Source organism: Schistosoma haematobium, chromosome 1, assembly GCF_000699445.3.
Source record: "Schistosoma haematobium chromosome 1, whole genome shotgun sequence".
Taxonomy (NCBI): Eukaryota; Metazoa; Platyhelminthes; class Trematoda; order Strigeidida; family Schistosomatidae; genus Schistosoma; species Schistosoma haematobium.
Genome location: NC_067196.1, coordinates 27,311,512 through 27,334,314, shown reverse-complemented (window position 1 = coordinate 27,334,314; position 22,803 = coordinate 27,311,512). Strand labels below are relative to the sequence as shown.

At 28.3% G+C, this 22,803-nt stretch overlaps 1 protein-coding gene across 3 annotated transcripts in view; it reads left to right on the top strand.

Annotated features, from left to right (window-relative positions):
- Window positions 1-2,382: 2,382 nt before the first annotated feature.
- Window positions 2,383-22,803, top strand: part of MS3_00006450 (uncharacterized protein) — a 54,623-nt gene continuing 34,202 nt past the window's right edge. For 2 of the 3 annotated variants that reach the window (XM_051214610.1, XM_051214611.1), the window contains exons 1-2: window positions 2,383-2,673; window positions 16,088-16,338. In XM_051214610.1, the coding sequence (XP_051073586.1) occupies window positions 16,122-16,338 (217 nt within the window). In that variant the 5' untranslated portion in view covers window positions 2,383-2,673; window positions 16,088-16,121. Of the gene's footprint in view, window positions 2,674-4,790; window positions 4,936-16,087; window positions 16,339-22,803 lie in introns of those variants that run through there. The other variant, XM_035730509.2, reaches the window with a different exon arrangement.

The window sequence follows — 22,803 nt, the reverse complement described above, 5'->3', positions numbered from 1 at the left end:
CCAGCACTTTGACATATATTGATCGTGACTAGTGATAGAACCTAAGATGGGCGTTTTTTTTCTTTAAAGAACTTATTAGTTAGATGTACCTTCATTCCAATGGTGATGTTTACAGTAGAACCCGAACTTTAATATTATTTGTTCCTAATAGTTTCGTGACATTACATCAATCTTTTTTTTTTCAATAAAGTTTGAAAATGAATATAATCTATTTAAGAAGTGTGACAAAAAACGATAAAATAATTAAAACGAGCTTATTGTAAAAAAACTTGTATGAAGCGTTGTGATCATTATCTGACAAAGATATTTATTTATTAAAATAATCAATCATTTTCTAAAATCAATAAATAAGAGTACATTAAAAAGAGTTATGAAAATATTGTTTTAAATGAAGTTAAAAAGAAATCACTTGAATAATCTATGAACTTATATTAATTATTGATTATGACCGACTATTAATTTATAAGTTCCAAAATCTTCGGTTCTATGAATCAAATTAATTCTGTTAGTTTGTTAAATACTACAGAAACTATCTATATAGCTCTTGTATTTTGCATGCTATTTCCTATTAAAAAAACTCGTGCGTATAACATAAATTTAAGAGCTGTCCAAGTATATTTCCAAAGACGAGGTGTTCGTATATGCATGATAGACAACATTATGCACTTGAAATGTATTTAAATAATTTAATGCTTTTACCACTTGTGAAAAAAGTTTATGACCTTCATTGAGACTAGTATATATATATAGTTGTATTTTCACAAATTTGTAAGGGTATTATTTACGGATCTTTGACTAAACTAGGCATAACTGATGGATTACAGGGTTATTCATAAAAGAGTAATGAGAATCCAGTTTTTTATGTTTATGATGTATTCACTCATGGTTCATTTATTTATACACATCACATGTTAGAACGCAAACCGAATAATTGCTGGAAAACAAATAGAGTTAATCAGATTAAAATAAAGAAACGGTATATGTATAGTTATCTGATAAAGGACAGAAAATATAGTAATCACTAGAAAATTATGGTCTACCTTGATAATAATATCAAATATTATGAAAATAAATATTTATTCATAGTGTTTTGCCAATACATAGTTAAGAATCTGTCTGATAATTATCTATTTTTTGTTGTGTTTCAATTTATCTATGTAAATAGCGAATGATAGAAATCTGTCGGATATTAATTGAAGTTCAAATATACAAATATATTTAACATATTTTATATTACAACATATAAATAGATGTTGACATTTGAAGTAAAGTAATATTCGCAACCATAATCATTGACCTGAATGAATAACTGTTTTTACTGGTAGATTTAAAGAATTTGTTACTTAAGCTGTTTAGCGTTTCCCCCCCTACTAATTTGGAAGCTTATTTATCCGTCTACATGGATTTAATAAACAAAATTAATTTATTTAATTTTAGCTTAACAAAAATAAATAGTTTCAATGGTTAAGATCATGAGTCAATTGAAGCTAGACCACCGTGTAAAACCTGAAAGCACTGGATGGCCGTTTCGCCCTCAGCAGTACGCATCAACGATTCTACCTCACGAGACTCGAACCCAAGACGTATCAGTCTCATGCACGAGCGCTTAACAACTAGACTACTCATCCGGCATCCAATAGTATATAAATTTTGTAATTTCCAAATTATCTACTTATATATTTGTTCATTTGTCATTATTTTGAACTTTATATGGATCATTTCAAGTTCTATAGTTTGTTTTATAATAGTAAATAATGATGTTATCATTGTCATTAGTTGTAAAAGTTAAATAATAATTGATTGTTGAACATTATTATCAACAATAACAAAAAATAATAATAATATTCTGAACTATTTTGACGGGTTAATTAGTGTCTTTAATAAATAAAAAAAACGAAAAAACAAAAGGTCTCTTTTTTCTTAACTACTCAAAACTATATTAGTTTCACTTTAGACTCACCTGTCTATTTATCTAACATTATTATACCTGTCTATATAATATTAACTAATAATTTGTACTTTTCATATTTATTATTTATAATAAGTTTAAAATGGATTGTATTATTAATACACACAGTACTACTACTAATATTACTAATACTATCACCATCACCACCACTATTATCACCAATAATAATGATACAAAAAATACTACTACTACTACTAATAATAATAAAATCACAGTTTTAATCATACTAATAATTCTAAACTATATATCATCTTTATATTCCACGTGGTATATATCAGTATACTGCGTATCGAAAATAAAAATGGTGTTTATGTGTGTATGTATATGCTTATTGTGCGTACGTGCTTGTATGTTAGTGTTAGTTAAATTTTTAAAATTTCGATAATTTCATAATGTTATTTATTCTATCGTGTAGTTAGTTATATATTAAGACAATAATCATTATCATTATTATTAATAATAAATATTATTATTATTAACATTTTTGTCAAATATCAGATTTCAAGTGTAGCATATAAGTTGTCAAATAATAAAAAATTAAAATAAAAAAAGATAAAATAAAACAAACAATCATTATCATTTTTACATTCAATTCTAATATAATTTTAATTAAGATTATTTGAATTATTTTTCATCTATTATCAAAGAATATATAAAAAGAAAATGTATGATATTGACCTATATTAAAATATTATCAAAATCAGGTAATTGAATTATTGATTTTTATTTTGAATTTATAATCAATGTTCAATTCGTTTTTTGTTTTGTTTATTCATATTGATTATGAATATAAAAATAATATGAATATTTAAAGAATCTGATTTAATAAGAATAGAGAAATGAAAATAAGTCCACTGTAGAGATTTTGAATAGTTTACTTATCATGTTAAGTTTTACTATTATATATCATGTTGTACAAGGTTATTATGTATTTTAATAAATAAATAGTATATATACAATTAAATTTTATCAATACACAAAACAGTTTTTAAATTAAAACATAAATAGGAAGTTTTGTTTATGTATATAAAAAAATTGGTATCTTATCCAAGATCTTTACTGAAATATTTTAAACTTGAGTAAGTCAATTTAATAATTGAAGACGAATACTATTCCATATGTATCTAAGTGTTATTTTGTGAAGCTACTAATAAATACGCATACTGATAAATAAGTTTAATCAAATGATCTGTTTTTAAATACATAATACAATTATGTACATTTTTAACATGAAAACTGTGATTTTCATAGTTTATTATGAGAAATTATTCTTGAAATTGTTTCAAAAGCGACTAATTTTCGTCAAAATTAGTCTAATCTAGTGAACATTTGGGATTTAATAACTAATATGTTCGCTAAAAGAAAACCAAATCAGTGTCTTATACCACAGCAAAACCTATTTTGGCAACCTTATTGTGAAGAATCACTCAACACACCACTAAACATATTGTTGTGTATTCTAAGTAATCTCATGTCTATTACCTAATTATTTTTAACAGATGGTTGATATTTTTTATTTAAAACTTTAATATAACTTATTGATCGGATAGTCACAAAATAACCGAACTATTAGTGAATTAGTAAGACTCAGTTAATTAGTTAAGGAAACGTCTTTGACATCAATTCCCACGTTTAGACCCATGTATGTGACTTGAGTATTTTTTCATCGTTATTCATACTATCAAAACACAATGAAATAGTTCGTCTATATCCAATCTAATTCGAAACATAAGTAAGATAAAAGTTGGCCTCCAGTATATTGTATATTATAGAACAATATGAATTTTACGTAATAAAGATAGGATTTTGTTGATAAGTTGCCAAATGGAACGAACAGAAAAATCGGTTTATTATGGTCAACAAATGTCTTTATTTAATAAAATATTTGTTAAATGTAGGAAGAAAGTTATTTGCACTACATACCATACGGTTAACTAACTATACTTTAAATAGTATGTACAGAATTTTAGTCATGACTAAATATTCATTCAAAACAAATGAGTGTAGTTAATATATTTGCAAAATCTTTATTACATAATTGTTTATAATACTCAATGTTTAAGTTATCTTCATTAACACTATTCAAAATGATTAATCTATCATTATGAATATTTGTGATACAATTATTGAAAATTAAATAAATCCTGATGAAATTTTATGCTTTCCATCTATGTTTATCCATGGTTTAGTATAAGAATAATACTAATCAAGTTTCATCACATTTTATACATTTTCACCTTAATATAATGACATATCATAATAAAAAATAATTTAATTTCCATGTTTCATTTGAAATGAGTAAATTTTCATCGAATTTCCGGTTTCTTTTTTTTTTGTTGTTTCTACCAAACACTTTAAGTGAATTAGTTAAGTTGCCAAGAAAAAAAAAGTAGATGTTTGTTTCTTTAAATTTTCAACTAATAAATTTTATTGAAAATCATTTCAATGATTTTATTTATTTAATCAGTTCATATTCATCATGTTCACAATTATACACTTCATATAAATCATCAATGATGTTATTTTTTGTCTTGTTTTGAAAAATCTGATCTTAGATCTTATCTTATTTACATTTTTGTAACAAAACAGTTATCTATTAGTTAATATAGAATGTTAATATAGAAAAAAAAAGACTGAATAAATAAAATAATCAACGTTTATTTTTATTTACAATTATTTGTTTAATTAATCTCTAAGTTTGTTTATTTTTTTTATTTATTATACAATCTTGTTGGTTTGATTAACCTTGAAATTTGTGTATATAAGACGATATACGATTAATTCAAGTTTCAATGAATTGTATTAAGTATAAATGAAAATAAATGAAAACAAAGAGGAAATTTTAATTCAATAAATAATGTGGTTAATTAAAGATAATTGTCAGTATTTCATGTTATTAGTACTTGAAATACAGACCACTAGGTTTCTATTAATTCATGATTTTTTATGGAATATCAAAATATTAAGTAAGTAAAGTACAATTTACGTTAATATACAATGTTATTTCTATGAATTTGTATAAAGCTAAAAGATTTGTTGATTAATTTTTAAGTAACTGTACTGTGTTATTGATTGTAAGTCTTAAAAATGTTTTGATTCAATTTGGATAATAGTTATGAATCTCATAGTTTAGATGTACATAGACTTAATTTTGTGTAGTAACAACTTTTGTTGTGTACATGTCATGAAAGACTAAACAGCAATAACGTTAGGGTTGAGAAGTTTTATACTGTGTTGAAATAGCTGTTTGAATTAGTTAAGTGTATCATGATTGTTTAGCTATAGTTAGTTTGTGATGTAGATTATCTTTAAATTGATTGATATCTTTAAAATCGAATCAAGAATATTTGTAAAACATTTGCTAGAGTTTTTTCATTCCATTGTTTTTTGGATGTGATTTTGAAACAAAATTGGGGAAAAATATTGATGACAATGTTTTGTAAATAAATCTTTTGGCTCGATAGTATATTTGAGAAATAAAAATACTAAGGTATATAAACTAGAAATGATTAATCTAATCAAGAGAAATTGGAAATAATCTAAGAAACTATCATTACTTTATGGTGTATTAAATTTTTTTAACATTCAAATGTTTCTAATATGAATTCACAAACCTATTTAATACCTAGTTAAATGTCTATCAGCATAATTTCTGTAGATGAATTAATATATATATGATACACTTTCTGGGTTCACAATGTTTAGCTTATGAGAAATACATTATAATATTTTCTTATATAAGATGTACTGAATACTTGTTTGTTGGGAACATTGACTTATTTTATGAATATAGGTTGAATTGTAAGGAAGGCTTTACTGACTAGTAGTATTATTAGATTCGAATCTGCGAAAGTCAGTCAACTCTATGGCTCCGTTATCTTGTATTTGGTGTGAGAAATTAACATGATTTAAGAATTTACTGAAGTTTTTGTTACTTTTTGATGTAAATCATTTTTACTAGATAGACGTTTAAAGCCACATTGTTTGTATGAGAATAAGTAGTACCATCCTAAAGTTGGCTGAGAGTGATCCTAAACTGCAACATATTGATTGAAAGAGAATATTTTAGCAACTAAATCACCGTCTTATAATACTCATTTTATCTTTCAAGAATAATAAACCTTAAAATAAATCATTTTGTAACAATTTGAAAGTCGTTGAGATATTGGTTTTTCCCTAAGTAATCTATAAAGCTTTTCATAGGTACATAAACTACTAATCTGTTTACTAGTTTAAATTTGAAATTGCGAAAAGACACCACTCGTCTGCTGTTTATGTAATTTGTATCTGTAAATAATTCGTGATTTATAGTTATTGATTATTCATTGTGAAATGACAGTGAGATATACACGTCTTGAATTCTTTTGTTAGTCCATGGTCATTTCAACCTTGAATATCAACAACAGCAAAGTGAACACTCATAAATCCAATGAAACATTTTTATCTTAAGATTGAAAACAAAACTGTACACTTCAAAGTTTTTGTACACAGGCTATTTTAACAGAAAAACATAGTTTTACCAAGTAATCCTCCTGATGTTCAATTAAAGGTGCATATTTGAATTCATGGAATAGTAAGTTTGCCCTTGGTACGGTTTACCGGTATAATATTGTTTACTTGCTTATTTGTTCATCATACATTTCAAAATTATTCTGTATGGAAACAAACATGTTTCATAAACTCACCTCCCTACATTTGATAATTTAAAGCATCGACAAAATAAGTGTTACATGAAAGTGGACAAAAGTGGGAACCTAATTTATTCCTTAAAACTAAAGGAATTACTTTTGAAATTTAGATAGATTTTTTCTGTATCACGTAGAATATGATAGGCAGATAAATATATTAATTACGTGATTATTCTGTTAGGTTTAGGGTTGTTTAAAAGTAAGAAAATTAAAATTTACTCACCAAGCAACATAACAGATAATAAATCTCACTGATCATAGTTTCATTTTCAAAAACCGTATACATTATTATTACAATAAGTTTGAACAGTTAAGAACAGTCTCAATGGTAGCCACATACAGTGAAGTGACTCTACCATTGTTATTATTTAGTATGAGTTGTAAACCTTTACCCCTGTATTTTTTGATGGCAAAGAATTGAGCTGCATAAACAGATCTTAGTTTAAGAGGAAGTAAGCGGCCTGAATAATGCAATACTTTTCAATGAATTATAAGATCTTGCAATGTTTACTTCTGTGTTAATATTTTGTATATGAGCATATTATTTTGCAAAAGAAAAACTTTTATTGACTGATGATCTTACAAATCCTATACATATCATATTAGGATAGATGAAAGCACCATTGAGGTAGGATAGTTATTTTTGAAGGGTTGATACAAAACAGTTATGAAATATTTACCACAGAAATCGTGTCTACATGATTGGCAAGAAGATATATGTCTATAGATAACCTTGGGTGAATAATCTTTTTTGGGTAAAGTTATAACTGTATGAAGCAAACATTTTCGTCATTAAACTTGATCGTTTATCGAATTATATCCAATATGTGAAAATCTTATCATTTACTTATTACTATTCCTAATTATGGATTATATTTTATCTAATCTGATCAACGTGCCTACGGATAATATTAAAAACCAAAGTCCTAGGTAGGAATGATTCTATAAAAAGAACAATGTCCTAAATGATTGGATCCAGATCAGTTCTATTCCCTATAGTATGGTGAACTAAATGTGGTTGAAAATACAATCAATCAGGATTCCGACTTTGTGAATTGTGTAACTTCAAATCAATAAGTTACCAAATTACGTTTCACTTACGAATATCGCTATCACTCTAAAGGTCATTTCACATAATGTCATGTAATTAGTTCACATTCTTGGCATATTCATTGGCATAATGACTATAAAGATACTTTTTTATTTCTGTAATTAGGCAAACTTCAAGAAAGAAAGGATCATCTATTCAGATGGTCGTTATTAGTATTATTGATTTATTTACTTGATTTTCGAATACTTTTAAAAATCTAACGTATACTCTTTCGTACTATAAAACGAAAGCATAAATTTTTAAATCTAAAAAATATTATTCAACCGTAGCATCTATGCCATTGATTATTTTAACGTGACTCTAGTAAACCTGTAAATAGCTCTTGTCGCCAATATTTTAATTTATGTATATGATGACAACCCGCTAATGTTATGAATACATGAATAGCTATAGAACAGCAGACTATAATTTTCATTTATTAATATATATATATATATATATATATATATATATATATATTGATAGAGGTGCAAGGCCACACAATTTCATAGATATCTCTCTTAAATACACAGATTAAATTGATAATGAGGATATAAATAACTTAAGATTATACCATCACCCAACTAGTTCTTACTGTAATCTATGTGATTATGCATGATTTGGTGATCAGAATACTACAAAGCTATCTTTCGGGTGTGTGTGATGGCCTCTATTGTTTGACGATATATATAATGAATTCATTTGTTTAACTGACGGTATATATGATAATTTAAAGACATTTTCGATGGCGACCAGCTGTGATTACTAGGATTCGTTTTCCTTCCATCCATCGTTCGAGTGTATATATATATATATATATATATATATATATATATATATATATATATATATATATATAGTCTTACAATTTCGTTTCGATTAACACTAAGTTTTGTGTTTAACTTTTCTTTCAAATATTAAAATAATTTTCAATATAAAATATGATCTTTGTGAAATAACTAATATGAAATGATTTCATACACTTTTGCCTTTCAAAAACTACTGTGTTAATACTGAAAGTACCTAGAAATCAGTCACCAGGTTTTGTATTTTACATAAACCAGATTTTTCTTTTATTTGCAAGCAGATAAAATATTCTGCCGTTGATGTTGAAGTCTTCGGTTAATCAGTCTTTTGAAGAAAAAGGTAATAGGTTTCATTCTTTGTAAAAAGTAACACATAGATACAGCCATATTTAGCTGACGAATACTGAATAAGACGAAATGGGATTATGGTAGTATCTTCCAATTAGTCTGGCATTTATTATTTCAGTTGACGGATATTCACTAAGAAACAGTATTACATTTCTCAAAGTGTTTTGTGATTAAAGGCGAAAAGTTTTAAAAGTCAGTTCAGCTTACTGCTTTATTACCGGTCTAATAACTGTGATTCGTAATAGTACTAGGTTCGTTGATTCAAAAAATCTTGTCTAAATAAAACGACTGTAATATTTTCAGCTTCAGCAATGTAGACCGCCGGATGTTAACCTTATGATCTAAAGATAATTCAGTAAACAATTAGCCTGGTGGTCCTATGTCCTCTATTTAACGTAGCCGTACATTCGCACCCCTAGTTCTGTTAATAGACTAAAATAGCTCCCAAATGTTTTCTGGTTTTTGAAGAAGTCGGAACATGCTGTAAATTATTTACAAATTGCGTAAATGCAAATTAATAGAACATTGCTGGAAATGTCTAGATCTTCAGTTATAATACAGCAGGGGTTCTAAATACGCGATCATATTCACATCCTAACAAAAGTAATAGATAAGACATGGTTTTCTTCCTAAGTTGTGAGCATTTTTAAATTTATCGATTTCTAATCAAAGTCTGGATTTTGTCTTTTAATTGCTTCAAGGTTTTTGACCTGTAGAAAATAAGTATTTCATGGAAAATGGTTTATTTGACATTGAAAAGCATCAAAAATTCAGTTGAAGACACTATACAACTGGTTTTACATAATATTTTAAAAGAAGTAGGGAATAGATTCTTGCACGCAGGTTTGTGATGTTTACTATGTGCACTGTATAAAACGTTTGACGTTATTGAGATGACTCCACTATTCTTATATGGAATATTTAGCTGCGCACATATGGAAGTTACCTGGTGTACAGTACTGGTCTTTTAAAATTTTCATGTGTTATTATGGATTTTGCTGAGTGATCAAATGGATTAAAAAGAATGGTTTTATACTTTATGACGAATGTACCAGCTAGTCAAAAAGTAGATAAATTTGTTAAACAATGATGTTCTAGTAAACAGAGAATTTCAGTCTTAGTTTGATTTCTATGACTTACGTTTTTATATGGATATCCTTATCAGTTGTCTAATACTTTATATCTATTTTTTTCTTGCGTATATGTTACAATTATTATCCATTCACCTTGTGTATTTCAGAATAGCTACATGCTTTAGTTTACATTATACCTTATTATTACCTGATATTTGTTGAGGAAGCGCTTTATTATCAGTATTTGGATCTTACGTTAAGAGTTTCAAAGGATGGTTATAATGTAGAATAGATGAACGGTGGTTATCATTCAAATCCACGAAGTGAGTTTTATTCTTAGTTAGACTCATTAGCTAGGTGTACTTGCATCACAGTGTTGATTTTCATAACGGGACTCAAACAATGTACCTTTGTTCCTGTATCCTCAAAACACTATATGCAGGAATACTAAGTTCAAATAGCTTTTAACTTGTTCAGTAAGTAAGATATTTAAATTACTATTAAGAAGCGTTCAATTTATCCTACTTCATGAAATAAGAAACCGAACTTTGACTAACCATTGTTGTTATGTATGCATTTTGAATTAATAGATATGGCCTGAAACGAAGTTCAGGACGCCAGTCTTATTCTGTTTGATACTCGTTAACCTGATGTACATGCACCTTAGTGTTGATTTTACCTACCAGGACTTGTATCATAATAAGTAGGCCGAGGGAAATCTTACAAATATGGATATGCTAATATAGGCTGAAATAAACTCGATACTTAAGACTAATATATAGTTGACCTCAGCATTTTCCAACAATGATATATATATATCTTTAATTGTTAAAAAATTTAGTGAAATCTGTTAAATACTGACAATTACTACAAATTAGTTATTGATATTTTCAGAAAATTTTCAGAAAACCTATCCATCAATTAGCTATGCTCTCCTTTAGTCTAGTTTATAAGTGTTTAAAGCCTTAGCAATGTTAGTAACCTTTTTCAAAGTTTGTAGGACTGTAATTTTTACTGGTATTCATCCAGTTATCTTTAACGTTCTGTAAGTAATTTAACCTTGGAAGTAAGTATTCTTACAAATTTTTTGCTTCAGCTATAATTTACGGTTAAAGTGTCGAAGATTGCAGAAGTCATCAAGTTAAGCTTTCAGTACCATGAATTCATCAAAATCTGACAATAATCTGACCAGTATATTTTTAAAATAACTTTATTAGGTCATTGTTATAACATTTTAAAATTAGTTCTTTATTAATGAAATAAATATACATACGATTCCCATTTAAACATTAGAAACATGAATTTCAGAGAAGCTATCTTTTTCCAGAGAATTTATTTCCAAACTGCGCAATCACATATATATGGAATGATAAATGATGATGTGTGTATGCACAGATAAAAGTCTTGTAAAATTAATAAGTTGGCAATGGATTATAATGCGAATGGAGAAAAATAATTAAAATGTTTTGTTACAATAATTACATGTAATAGTGGAGCGAAATGGAATGACGTAGTGTCAGAAACAGTGGTGATTAAAATTATGAGTATATGAAAAAAATAATTAAAGAGAAATGGGGACTTTATCGAATATGAAAAATAATAATAACAGTTTAAGACCATGGTAAAGATAGGGATAAGATGTAATTTATTTGTACGCACAGTTATTGGTTAATCTCAGGGATGGTTAGAGTCATATTTGTTTTAATGAGTTGGATGCAAAGATATCTAGGTAAATTTGAATAAATTTTATAAACAACCTTAAAAGCAACTTGTAGATAAGTGGTTTGACTGAAATCAATTAAATGTTGAAGAATGGAGCTTCTGACTGCTGTCCTCTCACTATTGTAGCATCACACTTAGACATGTTCTTGTATTATAGTTGAAATCAAGCTCCAGTTAGGGTCTATGTGTCTTGCTACACAAGAGCGGTTGAATCGGTATATGTACATAGAAGTGGTTCGACGAGGAAGCTTAGGCTTTACGGATACAGAAAACAAGTTTCTACCAGTAAACGTTACTCACAGTTTTATTGTAGAAAACGTTCATTTTATCGATACCCTTAACTGGTTTGTATATACATCAGAAGAGAGAAACGGACCTAATGGATTTCTTTTTCCAAATTCCTTTTATGTTCGTCATTGTGGAGCGGTTTGGGTAACCGCTTTCAGATAATGTTTTTCTGGAGGAATCCAAGTTCATTATCAATCCGTTCATTGCTACATACGTTTTGTTTGTTTACTGTATAAGAATTCCCCACTCCTCTTTTTCATGTCCTCACGGTAGTAATACTTTTATAATTCCGTATTTTCGCATATATATATATATACGATTGTACAATTCGATAAAAATTTGTCGAAAATAGATTTCTTTGCTAAACGTCGTGCTTTTAAATAAATATGTATCGTAGTTGAAGGATTTGTAAAGAATAGAATAATGTGGTTGATGTGAACCTGCTTGTAAAGCTACTTTGTAAATGTAAAGATTTTAATTCCAATATCTAAAGCAAACATAAACGATAGACGCTAGTAGGAAATGAACGCACAGTTCTCGCATACTTTGATTACGGTGTTTAACAATGGCTAAGGTTATAAAATTCGTTAAATCTTTCGAAAGCATTCATTATTTTATTATATGCTTACAAAACTTTTTTCACGTACTATTCACTGTTTATTAAGTCTGACAACTATATTTTAGATCAATAAACTTTACCTTCATTAAAACAAACGTAAACAGAACTTGATCAAGTTACATTCGATACTGTCTCATACTCTGTGAATGAATTTCTAGATTAACTTTATATTATTCACTCACTCACTTTCCTCTCTCTTATAATATGTAATTCAAATCATTTTGTGTTGAAATAACATCATTGATACTAAACTATCCACAATTCATTGATTTTCTTCATTATCAATGTATGAGTTCGAATGTTTTGCTACATTTTCTGTATTTTTCTGTAAAATATTTCATGACAATAAAATTATCACATGTTATTCAATTGAAATAATAATCAAGTTATATAAATTGTTAACAAGAAGCAATCATAATCAACCATTTAATTGAATTCATATGAATCTTTCGTTTGTTTTAACGAGACAGTAATTACATTTGACAAATTGTTTTCTTTTCTCTTTTTTTCTTTATTTTTTTATAAATGAATAGAATATTTCTAGTTTACTTATTCTTTTAAATCTATTCTGTTATGTTATAAATGACATTTCATTATATAATACTAACTTGTTAAACTATATAATTATACATTTGAAAATCATTTGATTGTTGGATTATATAAATTGGTTATTAAAGATATGGTTAAATATTGCTATCATTTATCTTGTTGAAAATATAAAAGTGATCTTTTCAGTTATGTGCAATGTTTCCAGGGGAAATATGTTTTTTTTTTAAAATGAAATCTTATTACATGATTAGAGATTAGTTTATGCTTAGGTGTAATTGGCAGAAATATTAATGTGATGATAATAAAGTAAAATTTATAAACGTTCACTTATTTCATGAATGGATTTGTGTGATAATATCCTTTTCATAATGACTAGATACTAAAACAGTACTTCAGAAGTTTAAAACAGTGGGAAAATTTATTAAAGGAAATAAATTTCGATCATTTCTTAGTTTACATCCACTTGTGATATATATCCATGTTGGATGTGAGATGGTTATTCACCTCAGACAACGGATGCAACGTTGCGCAAGTTCATCTATCCACTGGTGTTAGATATTAACATTGTTGGATGATGAATCAGTGATCTAGAGGTGAAGCATTCGTGTGCGAGACCTAAGGTCTTGGGTTTGAGTTCCGTGTGAGGTATCGTGGATGCGCACTGCTGAGGAGACCCGTGCTAGGACGAGAAGGCCATATAGTGCTTCCAGGTTTTTAACGGTAGTCTAGTTTACATTGTCTGATGAATTCAACTGTTACATTATGGCAAATTTAAGACATAATCAGCTAAAGGATGGATACTAACAAATTTTTCATAAAATTATAAGTTGATCTCAATTTTATACTAAGCAGACAGAGCTACTGACTATGTTTTTCAAAGTTAGACCTATCATTAGGACGAGTCATAGGAACGACATTTAAATAGATGCTTAATTAAAATTGGACCGAATACCGAGTATGCGTGTTTCGTCCTTTTTAAGACCCATCAGTTGGATGTGTGGAGTAGCGTTACCCACTTATCTACTGAGTCCAGATAGCCACTGGCTTGTGAAATAAGGCGAATTATAATTTTTAAGTATTGGTTGTTTTAATTTTTGCAGTGATGTTTTGAACTGGAAACGATCAGTCTTTTTCGGCATATGTGCATGCTAAGCGTTCGCTTCGGTATTGCCATCAAGTCATAAAGATACTGAGTAGAGTTGAATAGTGGCTATCAGTGCATTTCTTCCTATTTCAAATTCGTCATTTGAATGAAAATGCATTTCGGAGTTGATGTTAAGTCAAGGACTCGGACCTTCAACTGTATATTCGACGTGAATTCCTGTCAGTCAACACATAAGGTTTTAATACTCAATGAAATGGTGTTAAATCGGATTTAGTGCATCAAAGTACTTCAGATAACAGACATCTCCTGTAGAATTGCCATTTAGTATGATATCCGAAATCATAATTTCTTGCAATTTGTTTTCAACCAACTAAGATCTGAAGTAAGATGTCACACAATGTACGATTGCTTAATGTGGTGTGCAAATTAATAATCGACCTATAATTTGGAACATCTCTAAAATATAGCCTACATGACATTAGCTATTGCTAGGTGGTTTCTGTATATTTCTTTAATGAGCATCGATTCATTCAACATTTAATTAATTAACAAATGTTGTGAACTTATTTTCGATTTATTACATTCTTGTACCTTGATAAATAAAAAAATTAGGTTTCCATTTTAATCGTCCCGTTGGTAACTAATGACTTAAAGGTACAATAAAGACAGATAAACTATTATATAAAAGTTCATTAACTCATATATTTAGTATTTATTTTATGTAAATTACATAAAAATTTCATCATTTTGCAAATAGACTATTGAAGTGTAAGAAACAAATCTCAAATGATGAAATTAACTTTTTATTAATAAAGTAATATAATTCATTTTTACCCCCCACTATATCCTATTTACTTTAATTTACTACATGAAATCAGTACTATTGATAAAATGATATTTAGTTTATGAAATCAATTTGTTAAATGATTAATTCATTGTCAAATACTTCAAAAATAAATGTTCTTTGAAAGCTACAAATTTAAATTCATGGTAAACTTCAGGTACATTTGTCTATTTTATAAAATAGTTACAAGGAAGATATTTTATTCTTAAACAATATTTCTTTAATATTTTCTTCCTTCTTTTATTATTCTACATAAACTTTTATTTAAATCAAATATTTCAAGTTTAATTAATGTGTTCATTAAGTTAAATTGTTCTTAATCACTGTCAAATGAAAACAATTCATATGTGTTCAATAAATCTATTTAAGATCTAATTTAACTGATCAAATAAAATAACTGTGCAACAAAAGGTAGAGTTACTAGCAAATACACTGAAAACAGATACATTCAAAATTAAATTCTATGCGTTTCTTAACTAATTTGCATATGAAATAACCCACTGAATTATATATATATATATATATATATATATATATATATATATATATATATGGATAGATAAAGAGTATAAAACATGACCGTAGTTGACCGATCAGACTAAGAATAACATAGTGTTTAATTCTCTAACATTCTATTGGATACCATCAAGTACATAAAATCGATTCTCTTCAAAGCAAAAGGCATAATACTCGAATGGTTTATTTTCTAAATGAGTCATTTAACTAATGGAATATAAAACCTGTACATCTACTAGAACAAAAGTAAAATGATCAAATTGTTATAATTATGAAGACTATTTAAATAATGAAGTTTGGATAAAGTTATTATTACTGTAGATATACTTAATAAACAATTAAAATAGCATTTAGTAAACAAATATTATAGAACAGAATTGATTTATTATTTTAACTATTTATCATAGTTTGAAAACAATGAATATTCATGTTGTGCCTAAAATCCTTTTTCCCAATAAAAAATATTATAGATTATCACCAACACAAGTATCACAAACATTAACAATGACAACAGAACAACAACAAGATAAAACATTTAAAAATTCCGATGAACCTCAACTAGATACTAATAAAGAAGATGATACACTTTTTGAATATTCAAAAGTTAGTGAAGTTGAAACTGTTTCAAAAGACAAATTACCAAATTCATTATCACAAATTTCAGTTAATACTCAACCATTGAATGATTATGATAAATCACAAGAGGCAACAAATTCAACAGGTAAGCAATACAAAGAATAATTGTTAATTATTTAATATATTTTGTAGTCGATTTATTCATGTATAAAATAACTATCAAACGATTACATTTTGTTACGATTGATATTCTTTTTCACCATACTGATATACATGATGTCATGGGCTGATATCATTTATCAAAAATAAAAATCAATATCAAGTTGCTATTTTGTCTTGGTTTGATTTACGTATCTGTTATTTCATCCGTAATCAGAGTCAGGATATTCTGACTTTATAGTGAACACAATAGCTTTAGGTTATCGAGTAGATTTACAGTCGAATCATTCTATCAAACATGACATTCGTAAACAGTTGGACGGTAGAAGAAAACGTTGTTTATTTATCAACAGTAGATACAAGCTTAATCTAACTCGAATCGTATATATGTGTATCTATGATTAACGTAAAATAACAAGCTACTTAACTGAACTAGTTATCGTCAACAAAAAACTAGCTACACTTAAACATGTGTGGTCAAATACCTGCCATTATTTCTAGCACTGTAGAATTACACCCTTGTAACAAATGAAATATTAAAATGTGATATTAGAAAATCATAGAATGCTAATTACGTTTTGGAAATAAACAAATGCGTTGTCTATTGAGCAGCCCTTCTTTAAGAAATAGATATATATGGTGGTTACTTTGAGGCTTAGTAAATGTCCATCGAGTACAAAGGCTTAAGAAGCAAGCTACTTTGTATGGTACTTCGATGTTTAATAACAAATTAGGAGAAAGTTGAATTTTTACTTTATTATTGTTGATAAACTTTCATCGAGTATGTCAAATATTCGGAAGCATTTATATATCGTCGACATTATATATGGTTATATTTGTTATAACTTGTCGTTTGAATGCTTATTGTCTTGGCTCTTTCAATGCTACTTTTTGCATCTGGTCGTCGTTGATTGTTATGTCGGAAACGCCTACAACTTATACTCGGAATGAGGGACCTCTGCAATTCCCACGATGCGAAAGTGAGAACACAAAGACTGGTATAAGTGGTGATTTATTAACCCAAAACACTATGACGACGACAACAACTCTAGTAGAAAATACACTCATTTATATATTGATTGTACACCCATTTTCCTTAATAATTAGGATGCAATCACATACATGAAAAAATACTTCGAGTTATAACAAATCCTATAATGAGCATAGTTCATGTCAATGGGATAGAAGAATATCGCATATTATACAGAATAAAATATCATACGAGAAAAGGAAATAAATAATACATTGAGTAATCATTACATTGAATCGAAACGGAAGTAATCTTGAACAAAACTCATGATGAGTAAATCAATCGAAAATTGAATTTTCTTTCCATCATATCAATATTCAACATTATAATTCACGCATTGACATATGTAGTTCACATGCGACTGGTTAGGCGACACAAAAAATTCACAGTCGTTTGACATGAAAATATTGTTAACTTGGAACTAAATCACTTAGATTAGTGGTTACACAACTCTTAGATTAGTCTAATGCAATCAGGACTAAACACTTTATAAACATGAATGTTAATTGTCATTAAGTAATCAATCGCTATCTGATGATTAACTCATAGTAAAAATAATCAAAATTCGCATTAAAAATAAGAGGTTCTCTTTATTGTGGTTAATTTAACCTAAACATAGACTATTTTAAATACATTTAAAAAAGAAATATTTATAATAAGTCATGACATTAACTTCTTAGAACCTAAGATTTATCGCACAAAACCTATAAACGTTTGTTTGTTGTGATTCTGTAAAAGTGACACATGTATTATGTCGACGTAGACAGATTGTGAGATTTACTTAGGACATAAGTAACAACTTTATTTAATAATCAGCAAACAGAATGCACAGAAAGTCAGTGAATCATCACTGTCATGTCACTTGTTACAATGGTTTCTGTGCTTAAGCAATGTTACGTTAAATTCTAGATTAATTAGACTTATTATATTAGTCGGTGTTAACTGACAATATTTAACAGCTAACTTTTCCGCTTTAAAACCTTTTGAAGTACAATCAATCTCGGATTAGTTATTTTATCCTTCATAAATTAAAACAGAATGTAATGCAAAGATCAACTTGATGTATTTGACACAGTCTGTTTAAGCAAAATATTTCGATTAGTTTGATCAAACAATTGAATATCATGATGTTTTATGTTAGAAATGAACAAAGGTTAATTCAGTAAATAAGCCATTATATAAGAGAGAAATAGTTCATATTATTACAAAACTCATATCATATATCCAAAATACTTATTAGAATAATATACATAATGGATTATCAACATGGATTAAGCATGACACCCAACTATTTTTAGACTTATTGACAATTTTGTTCATAATAACCGCTCCTACTGACCTACAAATAACCTCCTGATAGTTTTAACACAGAATCTTAAGTCTACCTTAAGGTCAATTAAATGACTTTCCTTAGAATGTATGTTTGGCTGTCGATAACCATTTTTCTCAACCTTGTATCAAACCTGAATTGTGATTTAATCAAAATTTAAAGTTAGTTCACCATACTTTTTATCAGTCTCAATTCCATGAATTGCTTACGTCACTTTGTTTATAGACACTGACAAAAAATCATGGTTATAATAGGTTATGACTAAAACATATTGAGTGAAGCAAAAATCGGTTTTCTAGAAAATAATTATAAACAACACTATGGTAATGAAGAACAACGTTATTTAAATTAAAGTAATGTAGAAAGGCTGTTCTTGGCTTTCCATTTAGCATCAATGAACAATACGATACCAAATTTTCTAATTTAAATATCTTCCTATTTTATCGTCTTTGATGTCAACTTCTAACGTTTAATTAATACAATTTCAATCAACTCATAAATGGAACGAAAAAAGATTAAGTTCGTTAGTAGGTATCGATACCAAATGCGTTGAAAGTTAATAATAAATATATTTTTGTAATATTATGATGAGTAGAAAATTGTATTTCCGATGTTTCGTAACTTAATTTCAGTCGTTTGTTCAGAGAACGCACTTTGTTTCTTAGTCGCCTATTCAGTAATCAGAGGTTAGATTCAATAGGTCTTTCAAGAAATTCATTATCAATATGGCTGATCAGAAAATAGTTCAGTATTTATTTCTCAGCTTTAATGTTCTCTCATTTACTAAAAATTGATCATTTAACACACCTCTACATAATTCTATTTATGTATTGCAATGATGGAGGTAATTGCTTATGGTAAGTACGCATTAAAAGAGAGTTTAAAATATGTTTAAAAAATGTTTTAGGAAAATGAATTATAATCTATGCCCATGAAAACGTTTTGCTAATAGTTAAGTACTTAGATACAAATACTTTTTTCAAGAATCGCATAGATGAAGCAAAAATGAATTAATCGTTTTTTCATTAGACTGACAAATGGTATGGTAGGTGTTGTTAGTAATAAATATAAAATTCAATCGTGTGTGTATAGTGGGTTAATTTTGGTCTCGATAGATTGAATATAGGTTTTTGATTATTGGAATTTAATTTTTATCATTAACTCGATAAGTAATACTGAATAAAGCCTCAGAGAGGTTATAAAGTTTTACTTAAGTCAGTCATAACCAACTGATATTTTTTTAAATTGAAAAACCTTTGCAAACATTTCAACTGAATTTAGATTTTCACTGAGCAAGATCGAACTTATGTATAGTGTAATAATTGTTAGTCTTATATGGTATTTTAGGACATTTTAAATAAACAACAATTTTTGCGATGTTATAATCAAATAACTAATCCATGTATTATTGTTTGTTGGCTGATTGAAAAACATCTAACGAGTAACTATTAAGTGATTTTGAAGAACTACATTGAAACCTTCATCAGAAAATGAAAAAGTAATTGCTCGCCTACATTCGGGACTCTAATTTATTTATTCTGTTGTCGGGAATAAAATGTTTATACTTGGTACCAGTTAATTGTAATCGATACCGATTGGTAAACAACATAAATTTCTATTTGAAGAACAAAACTAGTGAGTTGGATCAGTTGTAGCATTACCATAAAGAAATAAAATGATGAAAACGTATGTGAGCGTATGATTGATATTTACAAAGTATTACAATCGATACAGAAATCGATGTTCAAGTGTAAATTCATTGTAATAAACATATTCGCAGAACATAGAATAAAAAGGATTTTACTGTTTTTAAAATTGTCATTCACCATAATTTTGATTTGATAACTATAGTTTTAAATGAATGAGTTTCAGATAAATAAAAGAGAAAGTGTTTTAGAATAGACAAATTTTTCAAACGTATAAACCTTTCTTTTACATTTCACACGGCCTGATCACTATATTAACTAGTGAAACATCTGTAAAGTTAACATATAGTTGTGGTCGATTCATTAGTCGAATACTCATAATAAGTGTGGAAGAAATCAATATAACAGACTGATGTCGCAAGTGAACCTTTTACTGAATTCATTTAGGTTTGTATAAATTTTGTTCACAACTTTCAGTATAGTTGTTCTTCATTTCCTTAGCTTATCGATGATAAAATAAGTGATTTTTTAAAAAACACTATTTCACCCATTTGAAATCATCATGATTGAACACTTGAGGTAATACACATTCAATTCTCCTTTTAACGTTGGATTTTATGTGACTGACGAATTTTTAGTATGTATCAGTCACTATAAAGTGTAAGTTCGTAGGTTTCATTTAACTAATGTTAATCTTCTATTATATAAACACTTTTCATATTATAATTCATTCAGCTGTTACTTACGCCCATTACGCTTCATGGAGAAAATAAACCTCTCACTAGCATTCATTAAGTTGTACTGAAAGCAACAAAAAAACAAATAATACAAATCAGTTTGTACATTATGATCTATCAGTATGTTTCTTACCTATTATTTATAAAACGAAGATATGTTAGTTTGTTAGAATTAGATAAATAAATGTTAATATTCATTTTGTGCACTACTCTTTACCAATAATATAATCATCAAAATGTTAAATAATTAATTAAACCAATTAGTCCCTTTGATAAATTTCAATAGTGTAATAAGAAGATGAAGATTATTGGAACTATGTGTTATATTAAATAAGAACTTTCGTCTAAATTTGAACGAATAGTTTCACAATATTTCGGCGCTGAGTTAATGTGAGTCATTAAAGAGGAATAATATATATTTGTAAAATCTCAGCGACAGAATTTGAAGTAATTCCAACGTTTCGCCTAGCAATCTGGTCCAAGCTTTTTCAAGGAAAATACAATCAGACAACAAAATTATCGAATATAACAATACATTTCGAATAATCTGATCATACATAACACACTTGTTAAGAACATTTATATATATAAATATATATAAATGGTCAACTAGACTATAAATGGAGGCTAAGAGGAGACAAATATATTAAAGTAATAATGTGAAAACAATTTTAAACCTCATCACTCTGGATAATAAGCTAATATTACCACGGTAGGTTTACGGTGAGAACAAATTGTTTTTGAATACACAAAAGGGGTTTGAATTTTCGCGTGGCTAAGCCTTTAATAAACCTTAGTATACTCTCCTTTTCACTTTTGTACAACACCACAAAAGCCGAGTTAAGATCAATCGTATGACCTGTTTTCAATTATGTGTTTGGCAGTAGAGGATGATGGATGCTTATCTTTACTCTTATTGGGTTATTTTATTCTATACGTTTCTACAATCATTTACGTACATGTTCACACACCCTTATTTTGAGATCACGATTACTCCTCCCTATTTATGTGTGACGACGAAAGGCGATCTCAGCAACTGTGATAACTACAGGGGCATCACTCTTCTCTCAATACCGGGAGAAGTCTTCAACAGGGTATTGTTAAACAGGATGAGGGACTGCGTAGACACCTAACTTCGTGACCAACATGCAGGATTCCGTAAGGATCGATCGTGTACAGACCAAATCGCAACTCTACGGATCATTGTGGAGCAATCAATTGAATGGAATTCATCACTCTACATCAACTTCATTGACTACGAGAAAGCATTTGATAGCGTGAACAGAACAACACTATGGAAGCTTCTTCGACACTATAGCGTACCTGAGAAGTTATTCAATATCATACGGTATTCTTATGATGGATTACACTGCAAAATCGTGCATGGAGGACAGTTGAAAAACTCGTTCGAGATAAAGACCGGTGTCAGACAAGGTTGCTCACTCTCACCCTTTCTCTTTCTCCTGGTGATCGACTGGGTCATGAAGACATCAACATCTGAAGGGAAGCACGGGATACATTGGACATCTAAGATGCAGTTGGACGATCTAGACTTCGCAGATGATCTGACCCTTCTATCCCAAACGCAACAACAAATGCAGGAGAAGACGACCAGTGTAGTAGCAGCCTCGGCAGCAGTAGGTCTCAACAAACACAAAGCGAAAAGCAAGGTTCTCCGATACAACACAGCATACACCAATCCAACCAC